We start from the raw sequence: 14,574 nt of genomic DNA, 5'->3' as shown, positions 1-14,574 counted from the left end.
AATGGACACAGGGGCTGATTACTCCGTAATGAGTGGACACATGGCCGCCCAGTTGAAGAAGGTTAAAACTGCATGGGAAGGCCCTAAAATTCGAACCACTGGAGGACACCTCATTGCGCCGACTGGAATCTACACGGCAAGAATTACCGTTCATGACCGGACTTGCCCGGCCACCTTGGTTATCCTCCAACAGTGTTCACGAGACGTCATTCTCGGCAGGGACTTCCTGAACCAACAAGTCCAAATCGATAACGCTGTCGGAAGATCAAGCGATACCACCGCAGTGCTCTCGTATTTACCACGCCTTGAGTGTGCTCGAAGATCAAGTGAGCATCCTGCCGCGCCGCAGCGTTATTTCCGTCGGCACCTAAACACCCGCTGACGTAGAGGGCATCGTCGTGGGCGACCAACATCTATTGCTAGACCGTGAAGTTTGCGTCGCAAGAGGGATCGCTCGACTCCACAAAGAGAAAACGGAAGTTACACTAACCAAGTTCCGCGAAGAGTTCAAGCACACCAACAAGGGCACGACAATCGCGTACATCGAGGAAAATATGGAAACCAGCAATGCCTCCGTCCTCTCGGACTCTGCCGCATCTGCCCCGATGAGCGTAGTCCCCGAACCAGACTTCGACGTAAATGCAAGTCTTCCTATGAGTAAGTAGCAACAGATGAGAAGTCTTCTCCGACGATACAAAGACTGCTTTTCGACGTCATCGAGCATTCGACACACACCAGTTGCTAAACATCGCGTAATAACCGAAGAGTGCGCTCGACCACTCCGCCAGAGCCCTTACGGAGTTGCGACGCGAGAACGTGAAGCTATTAGGCAACAAGTCGACGAAATGCTGCGCGACGACATCATCCAGCCGTCGAAAAAGCCCGTGAGCATTTCCTGTTGTCCTGGTGAAGGAAAAGACGGAACACTACGCTTCTGCGTCGATTATCACCGGCTGAACAAGATTACAAAGAAAGGCGTGTACCCCCTTCCACGGATAGCGCATTGGATCGGCTCTTCAACGCTATATACTTCTCGTAGATGGACCTCAAGTTTGATAGTACTGGCAATTTCAAGTCAACGATAGAGATCGCGAAAAGACCGCCTTCATCGCGCCAGACGGCCTCTACGAGTTCAAGGTCATGCCATTCGGATTGTGCTCAGCGTCTGCAACGTTTCAGCGCGTCATGGACACGGTGTTAGCAGGAATGAAGTGGCAGACGTGTCTTGTTTATTTGGATGACGATGTTTTCTTTGCCGGAAATTTCGACGATCACCTTAGGCGGCATGCGACAGTATTAAAGGCCATCAAGTCATCAGGGCTCACTCTGAAGCCAGAAAAGTGCCGCTTCGCTTACGATGATGAGCTTCTATTCCTAGGCCACGTCATCAGCAAAACTGGAGTGCGCCCTGACCCGTACAAGACAGCTGCCATCGCAAAGTTCCCGCAGCCAATCGACAAGAAGGCAGTGCGCAAATTCCTTGGCATGTGTGCGTACAATAGGCGCTTTGTCAAGGACTTTTCACGCATCGCGGAGACGCTAACACATCTAACAAAAGTGATGTCGAGTTCAAGTGAAAAACGCCGCAGGCCGACGCATTTCAAGAACTGAAACGAGGCATGCAGTCGCCGCAGCTACTTGCACACTTCGATGAGGACGCCGATATCGACATGCACACTGACGCCAGTAGCCTAGGCCTCGGCGCCATCCTAGTCCAGATGAAAGGCGGCCTTGAGTGGGGGATACCTTATGCTAGCCCGTCACTGTCAAAAGCGGAAGGCTTATTCTACGACTGAAAAAGAATGCCTCGCCATCATTTGGGATAAAGCGAAATTCCGCCCTTACCTCTATGGCAAGCCATTGAAAGTCGTCAGCGACCATCACGCGTTGTTGGCTAGCTAACTTAAAGGGCGCTTCAGGACGGCTAGCGCGGTGGAGCCTCGGGCTGCACTAATACGACGTCAACGTCATATACAAGTCCCGAAGAAAACACTCTGACGCCGACTGCTTATCACGCGCCCTCATCAATCCCCCGCCACAAGATGACGAGGATAATGACGATTTCCTTGGAATAATAAGGGTGGAAGACTTCAATAAACAGCAGCGAGCGGACGCGGAGCTGAAACGTCATAGACGTCGAGTATTTGGAAGGGAACACCGACGTTATCCCTAGGGCTCGTGAAGAACTTCTCACGTGCTCGTGAAGAACTTCTCACCCGTCCGCGCCAGCTACCTTCTTGTTGTACTGTCAGCGTTGCGTACAGAAGTACTGCACGCCCTACACGACGATCCACCCGTTGGTAACCTCGGATTCTCCCGGACACTGTCGCAGATACAGGAAAGATATTACTGGCCGCATCTGACCGCCGATGTCCCCCGTTGCGTCAGGACATTCCGAGACTGTCAGCGACGCACTACACCACCGACAAGGCCAGCAGGATTACTACAGCCGATCGAACCTCCTCGCCGACCATTCCAGCAGATTGGGATGGAATAATTGGATCGTCGTGGCGACGGACTACCTCACGCGGTTCGCTGAAACTAAAGCTCTACCAAAAGGCAGCGCAGCTGAAGTGGCGACGAAATGTTTCGTCGAGAACATCCTGCTGCGACACGGTGCACCAGAAGCCCTCATCACCGACAGAGGAACGGCTTTTACAACAGAGCTCATCCAAGCCATTCTGCAATACAGCCAGACAAGCTACAGGAGGACAACTGTCTAACATCCGCAAACGAATGGTCTCACGGAGCGCCTGAACAGGACTCTCGCCGACATGCTAGCAATGTACGGCGACGTCGAGCACAAGACGTGCGACGCGGTCCTGCCGTATGTAACGTTCGCTTACAACACGACGGTGCAAGAAACAACACCGATCACGCCGTTCTAGTTGGTTTACGGCAGGAACCCGACGACGACGCTCGACGCCATGCTGCCGCACATCTCTGACGAGGAGAATCTTGACCTCGCTACCAATCTCCAGCGCGCCAAAGAAGCCCGACAGCTCGCCCGCCTACGGATCAAGAACGAGTAGCCTACTGACAGCCGACATTACAACCTCCGACGACACTTCGTCAAGTACCAGCCCGGCGACCGTGTTTGAGTATGGACTCCGATACGCCAACGAGGACGGAGTGAGAAACTATTGCGACGCTGGTTCGGAGCCTACAAGGTCATAACCTATTGGCGCGCTAGACTATGAGTTCGTGCCAGACGGCATTTCGCATTCACAGCGGCGCCGCGCTCGATCCGACGTGGTCCACGTGGTGCGTCTTAAACCATGTTACGGACGCTGACGAACTTTCCTTATTTTGTTTTCTTTGCTACGAGTGCTTTTCTTGATTACTTCCGTTTGTCTGCAGCATCGGGTCGATGCTTATTAAGAGGGGGGTATTGACACGTGTATTTGTTTGTCTTAATTGGGCGACACGTTTCACCACCTAACAAATGTTATCGCACAGAGCAGGACGCGCCTGGATGTATCGGAAGCTTCTGGATTGTTATCGACGCTTCCATCCGCTGTCTGTGACCGAACCTTGTGTAATCTGTTCGCATGTGTGTGGGAGTCGAATAATGAACTTTTTGGAAGGCACGCGGGTCCCAGCGATTACCCTGGAACATTCGACGCCTGATGTATAAAAGCCCACGCGCTTGACCCGCTGATCATATTTTCGACGATTGCCGACCATGTTCGCCGCTATCGTTGGGTTATAAGTGCAGCCTGTTTTTCTGGGCACAGGTTCGCCCAATAAAAGTTAGTTTTGTCTTTCGCAGTATTGCTACTGTGTTCTTCAACGTCACCACTAGGTGACAATATTTGAAGGGTGGATACCAAGCTGCATGTCTCAACTTTACGGATAACGTCTTTGCTTTCAGAAGACAATTGCATTTTGTTAGAAAATATTAGGAACACTGCGGCTTGTTAACACTGGATACCCCGTGGGTCATTTAATATAGAACATGAACAATTGTCGCATGTGTGTGCGTGGCGCAGTTTCCTTGCTTGACTCTGATTCTACATGTTTAGGCGTTTAAATGGGCGTGCTGTATGTGCAGATGATCAAAGTTATTGCCTGTGGGTCCGCTAAAAAACGCTAAATGTGTGAGCGCACTAAACACTTTTTAAGATGCCATACACACAAGCACGCATTGCAACTTTAGGGGTTGGTCGTACATTCACCACCGATATAAAGGCGGCCGTGCAGCGGCAGGTGCTCTCGCGCAACCAAATTGTGTGGCACGTTCAGCCCCGACTATCTACTTCGTATTAGGGACACGTGCTGTCTCGCGAAACCTTTGGGACACATGAAAGTGCGTACAGGATGTATGCAATCAAACATGCCAATAATTCTATACTATACTATATTACACTGCACAAAAATTCCAACGGCCACAAATATTTACTTCCAAGCTCATCATTTATTTAATGAAAGAATGAACAACCGTTTTTTTTGTGAGAAGGATGGCTCATAGGTCTAACTAGGGAAGAAGCGGGGAAGGAAAAAAAGGGCATGAAAGCATTTCGACAATGCCTGACTCTCGCAAATTTATAGAGGTCCAGGAGACGATCCTGAATCTCAACTTGCAGATTAGTAGGCTCGCGCAGCTTTGGCATAGTGACTGCGTACCTCTGGCGAGCACTTTCATTTTCACATTGCATTAAGCCCAGTCAAGCACAGGCTCTGGCACCTGATTAGTACAGTCGTCGTCTCCGCAGGCTTCCCCCGTGTCTGCGCTTGCCAGTGGGCAATGACGTAGAAGTCAGGGCAAAACAAATGATCAATTTGTGTACCAATACTTGGCATCCAAGCGGCAAGCTTTAAGGAAGAGGAGATATGCTGGCCCTGAAGGACTTGTGCTGTTCTAGCCATGGTGTGGAGGGAATGCTATTCTTGATCTGTGGGGGTGAAGGAGACACGGCAGACTTTGGGAGGCTTCAGGGGGTAGATAAAATAGCGCACGGCAGCCTGTGCGTTTGCTCTGTGCTAGGGATTTCACACTATATGGCGAGCATTTATCTGGAAGCCATCAGCTGACATTCGCTCAGGTTGCCAATCTTAGTCGATGGTTTGTGAAAGCTTTTATTGACCCCAGGCAACGAAAGAAAACACCCATTTTAGTCGGACGAAAAGCGAGAGCTGGAACTTAATTGTTAGTGAAATATTATTTTGGTTGGCTACATATCTACAAACGCCTATTTCCATTTATACTGAGAAGCATTACTTGCTTTACAGGTAACTCATTTTTGTGACTCGGAAGGGGGAGAGCTTCAACACAACACCTTCGCACCGAACATGCAGAACGACATGTGCAAGGGCGCGTCCACCTGGGATGTCATCATGCGGCACAAAGATTTCAGGCGGTACGTGCACTTTGCTACGGTCCAGATCAATGACGTCCCAGAAATCCTAATTGAGCACAATGCTCTTTGTGATGTTGTGGTGTAACACTATATTGTAACCGTAAGCGCATAAACTTGTAGGTTTGTCAGGAAAAACTTAATGGCACGGATATTTATATTGCTCGTATTAACGATAAATACGGTCAACATTAGGTGGCCCAGCTATGTTGCACAAAGCTGCACGTTTCAATGTTTAAACAGAAAAAAAGAATTTCAGTAAACGCTCATTCCTTCTCCTCCTTCTCGCCAACCAGGCAGGGTTGTTGAATGGGGAGGTGTCAAGAAGGCGGCACGTTTTTGCTGGCAGAGGCGGCTTTTGCCTGCACGCATAGGCCTAGAGAACCAGGCGCTGCGGCACGCGACGCGAAGGCAGCGCGCTACCTTGTGGGAGTGTGCAGTAGTGTCTTCAGGGTGTTTAGTTTTATTAAGGCAGGGACACTATATGCTTTGCCAGGCATTATGGGTAATATGCAACATATTTCTACTGAATGTTATGTGCCGGGCATGAAAAACTCTGTTGTAATCCAGCAAATCTTTGTATAAGGCCTGGATGATGCTGGGAACGCTGGCGTAAGTAATCGTCCGTAAAGGCTGGAATTAACTGACACTCATGCCAGACGTTTTTTTTTCTTCACTAGGCGTTACAAATAAACAATGCAGTGATTATGCGAACAGCGCAAGATACAGCGCGTGGAGGGTAACGCATGACATACGCTCGGAGCATGTGACGCCAATACGTGCTCAGAAATTCAGTGCGTGGATCATTGTTGAGTTTTGAAACCCAACTGTTCAATCCACACTATCCAATGGGTAACGAGCTCGTTAGACTTTAGGGCTATTGTGTATTTCCTGCACCAGATAAAACTATTCTGCTCCCGTTGTCTGCTTGCTCAGTAAAAGGCAAGAACGTTAAAGGGACGCTGAAGAAGTTTTAGAATTGGTCGAGTTGCGTTGGTTGCGAAGGCTGCCCAGTATAATTCAACTCCTGAAGTTATTGTCTCCATTGTGCACGTAGCACCGCTGCAATCGCCGTTGAAATTTTTGTTGAAACTCCGCCCCCCCCCCTTCCGCCTTGCGGCCAAGCGTAGCGGTGCAAGCCGGGCCGCGAGGATGACGTCAATACAGGGGTAAGGTGAGTGCTCTATTCGAATCGCGCACCCCGCCGACACCAAAGATGACGTCACGATTGTCTTAGCCATCAGCGCTCGTCAACCCACGCGCGGCGTCTCCCCCAGACCCTGCGGCTTGTTTTTGCTAAATAAAGCGAATAGCGGTGAATCGTGGCCTGTTAAACTATGATTTTTGTATTCAGGGAGTAAAAAACTTCCATAATTCGCTGAGAGCTCAGTTTCTTTAGAAGCGCTTCAGGTGCACTTTAAGTGCGAAGCCTAACTATCGGCTTTGTTCATAATTGTTCCAGCATTCATGTGACGGAAAGAAAAGGAAGAAAGAGAAGTAGTTTTCGCCAGCTGCCGTCAAAGGCAGGAACTGGGCAATGTTGGCGGCATCACGACAACAACAATGCCGGCAACATTACGACTGTTCCAGTTCCACAAAACCTTGATAAAGCTCTGGAGAGGAAACTACTTCGCATTTTGTCCTCTGGCTACATCTTTCTATGAAGCGTAATGATAGCTGCAAAGTGCGATACGGAAAAAGCAATGAAAGCTCACAGTATTTCCCCAAAGATAGTATGAACAAAATTTCCTTTCGCAATTTTAAGCAGCTGCGGCTTTCGGTCTTCTGAGCGTGTAGTGGTGGACCTAACTACTGGCCACGGGCGAGCACACTTCGTTGAAGATGGATGAGACGGGCCTTGAATACGTAGATTCAAGAGCATGTTACAACAGCTTAGGTGGCCAAAATTAATTAGCGGCCCTTGAAAGCGATGTCACGGTAGCGCATTCTATTCTGCTGTTTTGACATGTTAATTGCAGGTAATCTGTTGAAGTAGTACACCGCATTTGCTCGCACTGAGTGCATTACTACTTTCTCAATGAAATCTTGAATACTCTCGCCTTAGAAATAATACCCTTACGTATGGCGAAAAAGAAAAAGTACGTTTCCTTAGGTGAAACTGCCCTATCATGAGCACTTTTCAGATTTTGACACCCTCTAGGATGTTCTGATTTTATGTTGCCATGAATGGTCAATCTACTTCTCATAGGATGGGGCATTGCTCACAAGGTCGACAAATTCCGGTGCATGTTGCTTAATTCAATTACCAGTGCTCAGACGACAAACATATATAAATTGATAGTGGAAATGTTGTGTTCCTATATCATCTTCTGTGACTGCATAAGAGTGTTCTACCTGTACGGAAAATACAATCAACCTCCGATTACTGTTATGGGCAAAAAGTAAGTACGGAGCGGTAAAAGAAATTAAATAGCGTGAAGAAGTTATGTCTAGTACAGTCTCACAGTTGTAAAACTTACACAAGACCACGAAAATACCGTTAGCGAAGTAGGTGAGCACAAATGGCCATCATCGACTGACGTTACCTTCCATTATATGCAGTCTCTTAAGCTAATCTCTCGATTCTCGCTTAACACAACATAAAAAACAAAGCAAATATGCCTTCGTGTTAGGCCGTACACTGGGCCTATCTTCTCTTCTGTTGGCGCATGGCATTAGTCTATATTAGGAGTATATATATTTTTTGAAAGTGGCAACTTGCTTTTTCTCATACCTTGTGTTCAGGCTGCCTGCTCCAGATATGTCGAAGCCGATGCAGGTTGACATCATAGAACTCCAGCAAGAACCAGGCGAGGTCCTACGAGCTGTTCTTACTTTAGACATTTCCGGAAGCATGAGTGTAAGACCCTTTTGCATCCTGCGCTCTTCATTATTAACTTTCTGGAATATTCAACCAATAGACGAAAAAACAGTGGAAACTTCCATGTGGTACCTTATGTTGTGAAGCAATCACTGAGCACCGGTCCGTATTATACAATACCCTAATGGAATTCCAGCTCAAATAGACAAGTTTATTCGGCCATCTTGATTTAGCGTGCAATCCAAACAAGGTCTTGGGTAATAAACCTCATAAATAGCCGCATTGGAATGTAAACCATCAATGTTTCACAATTGTGTGTGTTTCATGGTTATCACTGTAACGTCTTTACGCGCACCTGAGCCATGCTCATTACGCTAGAAAGAGATGAAGCACTGACAGCTCTTTTTCCGATTGTCAGTTACCGTGTGTTCTCATTATAAAATATCAAGACGCCAAATAAACGCACACACAAGAGAAGAGAACGGGACAGGTCGCCCTGTCCGGTTCTCTTCTCTTGTGTGTGTCCGTTTATTTGGCGTCTGGGTGATTCCACGAGAGATCAACACGGGTCAAAAAATTCATATTTGAGATTTGATTGAATATTCTATATTTTATGCGTATATCACTCGGTAGCACTAAAGTGAACGTGGCTCCTTTTTTTAAATAAATATTTTAGGAGGAAAAATTAACCAGATTCTTCAGTGTGGAGGTGCCTATTTTATGCCTAAGGCATTTTCACAAATTCACAGCGATGTGAATTACATTATGTTACAGTTACAAGGAATACATTCTTGTGTGTAAAACGTAGACGTAAAGAAGGCTCAGATAGCACTGTTTCAGCCTTCCGTGCAAAACGGAAGTGTTTTAGAAAAATTTCTTAATTTGGTGCAATCTTCAAAAGTTGCTATATTTACGATTCTTTCTCAACTAAACCAATCCATGTAACCTTTTGAAATTCGCTGGACTGTGTGACCTCAACTTACTCAATAATTGCGCAGAATATTCTTGCTGTATCACGAATAACCATTTCTCAAATTCGCTTCAAATTTGAGGTTTTGACAAAAATGAACACTATTTAAAAATCAAAATAAAAGAACCATCGTAAATTTTTCTCAAAATGTCGTAAACAACTGCTCACAGGAACGTGGAAAAGAATATTAAAAACATATCTCTTTATTTTGTTTGTAATCACAATACAGCTGGCAGAAATGAGAGCTTTGCCAGAATGCAGCAAGGTGCTAAGAAAAAGGGACATTGGGGTAAAAAGAGCGTGCATAAGGCTCTTACTTGCCTAAACTTGACCGTGATTGCGACGTAAAGGCAGTTATGACCTCATAATTAATAGGTCTGCATAAAAGTGCGTTTAGTACACTACATATTCGCTTGAATGGGAATAAAGAAGCTTCAACATAACTATTACGTGACTTATTTTAACAGCAAGTGCCTGCACTTTGTAGCGTAGATAATTTGTGCCTTGTGTTAATGTAGGTTTGCATTTATTTGTCTGCTACAGAATTAACGGTTAATTCCGTATGAATGTACACAGCTCACAGAATGTACAGCAGGTAAATGCCTCTGAAAATGTCGCACTGGTCATTACATGAACGTCATTATACAACTTAACAGGCGGTGGTGGGAGTATCGATAGTGTTGGTTAAGGCAGGGTTAGCGGGCACCAGGTGCCAGCGATTGCTTATTTTATCGGCTCTGAAGAAAAAGAAAAAAGGGAACTGTTAGATTACTATTCTCGGAAAGTTCACAGTTTCTTAGAAAAACTGGAAAGAAGCACGACACTTCCTCTTTCAGATACTTGGGTCTTTTAGGAAACATTAGCTGTTGCGCGCACTCATAAGGAAATTGCCTTTTGTGCAAAACCTCAAGTAGAGCATTTATTTCTTCGTTGAAGTATTGGCAGGACCAGATGAACTCTCGGCCAAACTTGCCGGTATACAATGCATAGGATAGTTGAAGCACCACTGACGAATGCTAAACGATGATAGCGTGCTGAGAACACGTCCTCAGTTTACGAAACGCTGCAGTACTGGCAGCTATTTCCACATTTTTTTATAGGACCAACTGATCCAGAGGGCCAAGTCACGCAGTTCTAATGGAGCGAATCAAATACGCAGTGGCACAGTTGCTTGCCTGCTGACTTACTGACCCGTCAGTGTACAATGACGCATATGCTGCATTGAAGTGATCTAACATGGAGGCAGGTAGAGGGCGCAAGGAACTTCGGGCATGGCCGATGTATACGCTCAGAAAGGCTTGATCCTTTTTCAATTCCCTGCAGCAGTGCGAGACACTAATACAACGCGATCGAAATTGCGGCGTCAGGCTCGCTTAACCAAATGTGCCATCTGCACCACCATTTCCAGAGGCTGACTGTAGTGCTGTCTGCTCTGAGATTGTAGAGCGAGGCTTGGTGCTTTACAAAGCCACCAACGCCATCGCCAGCGTTTTTGCCATGTCCTGTAGCCGAAGAAAGCCACTTCGTTGACGCGTGCTCCTTCTGTGACAGCTCGTAAAGCAGACACTTGTTTTTGAAATGGCTACTGGCGCCGTCAGACACGTATGTAACATGTTTGTCAAGTTGAAGTTCTTCCTTCATGCACTGATAGATTTTTTTCAGTTCGAAGCAAGCGTGTGCAGCATCATGAAATACGTCATCACTGATGACAGCAAAACATTGAGTGGCTCCTCTACTCGTGACGACACACGTAAATAGCGATACCTGTCTATTGTGCCAATGGTATGATTGTACCTCGTTGGGTGCAACAGCTGTCCAATTCTCTGCAAAGTCAAAGTGAAAGACACGGGATCCGTGCTGTTGATTCCGTTTGGCATCGTGTATTGCTGATGCTTGGATGCCCCTTATGTAATCATGGGTGATCCACTCGACAAGCCATACTCCAAGCTCCCGCAGAAAGGTAGTAGCCTGTGCTGTCTTTATTACGAGGGCACCATTTTCCCATACCGCATAGCTTACCTATGTCTCTTCAGGGATTCCCAAACTTGTAGTAGTTAAAGCATCCTCATTTGCACAATAATCACAATCGCCAAGGAAACAATCTGTCGTGGGCGAGGTGCAAAGACATAGCTCTTGGAGGTGGGTACTTGTGTAGGCACCTTCAGTGAGCTCTTCTAGCGCGGAAACACACTGTGTGGCATTGGCACAATATATACAAAGGTACACTTCTTGTTGTGGAGCAAGAAGAACCCATTTTGGCCGGAGAGAATAAAACTTTGATAGCCCAATAGATGTATCTGGATTGGCTTCCTTAAAGAGACGATATGTCTCCCGTACCGAGCGGGTCATGAACCTCTTGGCAGCATACTGTTTGTTCCCATCAATCGAAACAGATACTACATCGCATTTGTTGGCACTCTGCCGAGAACATCCATGCTCGTCTTTGGTATAATATTCCACAGCGGTCTGGATGTCTGTTGGGTTCAACCGCGATCTCTCAGGTGCGTCTGGTGCAGACCATATTCCACGCTTCTCGCGCCAACGTCGGGATTTGTATATCATGTAGGCTGACAAACTTGGAATGAGAGCATGAACTTTTCGGCGCTCCAGTTGGCTTGGCAGCAGAGTCAACAAGCGCATTCGCTCTTGATACGAAGAGCACATGTCATAGGCTTTCTTAAAGTTGGTGAACTATTCGATGCACACGCCGCATTTCGTACCTGAGGGGTCTAAATGGCGCTTGCACTCTACGAAGTGAGATTTCGACCTTGCAGTGCCAGCGAGTTGAATTTGCTTTAGCACCAGGCAAAATTTCCATAGTCGCGAACCCGACTTCTGCTGATGAACGTGAGGCAAAGTTTCAAGTGCATGTAGGCACTCCTGTCCACCTCCCAGTTCGTATTCATCTGGTAAGAATTCATCAGCTGTTTCATCAGGGGAAGCATCGGAAAAATAGAGCATTTCTCTTAGTCACCGGAAGAAATTTGGCATATCTGGTCGTCATCCTGTGCATGGCGGGCAGCTCGCGGCAAGAATTTTTGCAGTGCAGATACACCAATGTCTCCAACCTTGCGCAAATTTCTTTGAAGCAGTATTTTCTTTTTTTGCACCTTCAAGTAATCTGCAAAAAAGACGCTATCACCGCTGTAACAGTGAGCCACCGCACCTCTACTCACACCTCAAAACTACTGCGAACACTGTCAGCACTTGTCTATGATGAATGACGACTGTGCGCAGAACCCTCAGCACAAAAGTGGCCTGTCGTCTGTTTCGAGGTCGTTCACGCCTGATACAAGCAGACGTCAAAATAAGAGCTCCTACCTGATTGAAGTGGAGGCGAAAATTAAGGTGTACTAGATTGACTCCGTAGCTAATCAAAATGCCTTTTTTTATAATATGTATAACTGTGCCATCAGCTATAGGTGGTGTTTAATGGATGGCACCTACGACATATTACTGGCTCCCCGATTGCTTCCTGCGGTTGCAATCAGCAAGAGCATGACGCTCGATATTAAGTTGTGATACCCGAAGAGCGCCATCGCTGGGGCAATAATTTGGACGCCAACTATACCTGAAAAACCATAAGCTAAATCATTGCTTCCAAACGGGGAATACGGTGTCTAATATCGTAGTTGTCGAGCAGAAGGCAGCTCTTGAGTAGACGGCAGACGGCAGCGCATCCGAACCAACGGGAGTGTACGTAGCCTATTCTGGTTAAGGCGGCGGCCGCACTGCCAGAAAATTTCAACGTATTTTACTTCACTTGATTCTTCTACCAGCACCTCCCGTGTATTCACTACCTATTCTGCTACGCCCTACCAACACGATCAAAAGAGACAATTTTTACAGCCGCCGCATCTGAAAGCATGAACTACTTATAGGCGCCAATGATGGCCGAGGAGAACCATAACTCCACGAATTTATGTCGGAAATTCCGACATTTTATAACGGCCTGGTTGAAATAATAATTCTAGTTTACCAAAACGGCCTTTACGTAGCAATTACGATCAAGTTTAGACAAGTAAGAGCCTTATGCACGTTTATTTTACCTCGATGTCCCTTTTTCTTAGCACCTTGCTGCATTCTGGCAAAGCGCTCATTTCTACCAGCTGTATTGTGATTACGAATAAAATAATGAAAAATGTTTTAAAAATTCTTTTGCACGTGCCTGTGAGCAATTGTTTACGACATTTTGAGAAAAATTTACGATGGGATTTTTGTTTATTTTGATTTTTAAATAGCGTTCATTTTTGTCAAAACTTCAAATTTGAGGCGAATTCTAGAAATGGTAATTTGTGATACCGCCAGAATATTCTGCACAAATATTGAGTAAGTTAAGGTCTCCCAGTCCAGCGAATTTCAAAAGGCTACATGAATTGGTTTAGGTGATAAAAAATCGTAAATATAGCAACTTTTGAAGATTGTACCAAATTAAGGAATTTTTCTAAAACACTTCCATTTTGCACGGAAGGCTCAAACAGTGCTAGCTGACCCTTCTTCACGTCTATGTTTTACACACAAAAATGTATCCTTCGTAGCTGTAACATATTGCATTTCACATCGTTGTGAATTTGTGAAAATGCCTTGGGCATAAAATAGTATCCTCCACACTGAAGGATCTGGTTATTTTCTTTCCTCCTAAACTAATCATTGAAAAAAAGGAGCCACGTTCCCTTTAGTGCTACCGAGTGATATGCGCATAAAATATAAAATATTCAATGAAATCTCAAATACGAATTTTTTGACCCGTGTTGATCTCTCGTGGAATCACCCGTCTTTATATTTTATAATGAACAGCTGCAAACTAGCCCAACAAGAAGTGCTTTTAACGCGTGGTCTCACTGTGATGGTCACAGTGATCCCTAGTCACGTGGTCTTGTCTAGGGGTTCACGCAGGGCAAATAGCAACGCAGGCCTCGTCATAGGGGTGCAGTGTAGTTCACAGGAACATAAGCGCAAGTAATAATAATATTAATTATCAATAATTGTAGGAATTTGATACGTTTATGTGGATGTCTTATTTTTTATTAATAATTGTTGTAGTCAATCAATCAATTAAAGCTGTTTATTAAAGTGCTCAGGAACAACAGCGAGAGTCTTTGTGCTGGCGCACTCAAAAAACGATGCTCAGCAAAACACAGTGCAAGCGCCCACACAAAAAAATTATTTCTTGAATACAGATTTTAACAGAGCATAAAATGCGTACACAAATAAAATACGAAACAAAAATGGAAACATAAAAAATTACAGCATGACGGAACACACAACAAACGAGAGGTTTTGCTCAGTTATTAAAATTCTTCTCCAACAACTTTCAGGAAAATATTCAATCCAGGTCTGACGATATCCAGACAGTGGGCGTTATGTATCGCCAGTCCTCTAGATACTGGGTCACAAAAATGAAAAGGCTGAAAGGCCCGCTGTTT

General features: G+C 45.8%; 1 protein-coding gene across 7 annotated transcripts in view; it reads left to right on the top strand.

Moving 5' to 3' along the window:
- The window catches only part of LOC139061257 (calcium-activated chloride channel regulator 1-like), a 323,451-nt gene that overhangs the window by 96,002 nt on the left and 212,875 nt on the right, over nucleotides 1-14,574 (top strand). For all 7 annotated transcript variants that reach the window (XM_070540974.1, XM_070540969.1, XM_070540970.1 and 4 more), the window contains 2 exons: nucleotides 5,233-5,360; nucleotides 8,103-8,217. In XM_070540974.1, the coding sequence (XP_070397075.1) occupies nucleotides 5,233-5,360; nucleotides 8,103-8,217 (243 nt within the window). The remainder of the gene's footprint in view (nucleotides 1-5,232; nucleotides 5,361-8,102; nucleotides 8,218-14,574) is intronic.

This window comes from Dermacentor albipictus, chromosome 6 (genome assembly GCF_038994185.2).
Source record: "Dermacentor albipictus isolate Rhodes 1998 colony chromosome 6, USDA_Dalb.pri_finalv2, whole genome shotgun sequence".
In the NCBI taxonomy this organism is placed as follows: domain Eukaryota; kingdom Metazoa; phylum Arthropoda; class Arachnida; order Ixodida; family Ixodidae; genus Dermacentor; species Dermacentor albipictus.
The sequence above is the reverse complement of the archived record's forward strand: the minus strand, read 5'-3'. Positions and strand labels throughout refer to the sequence as shown.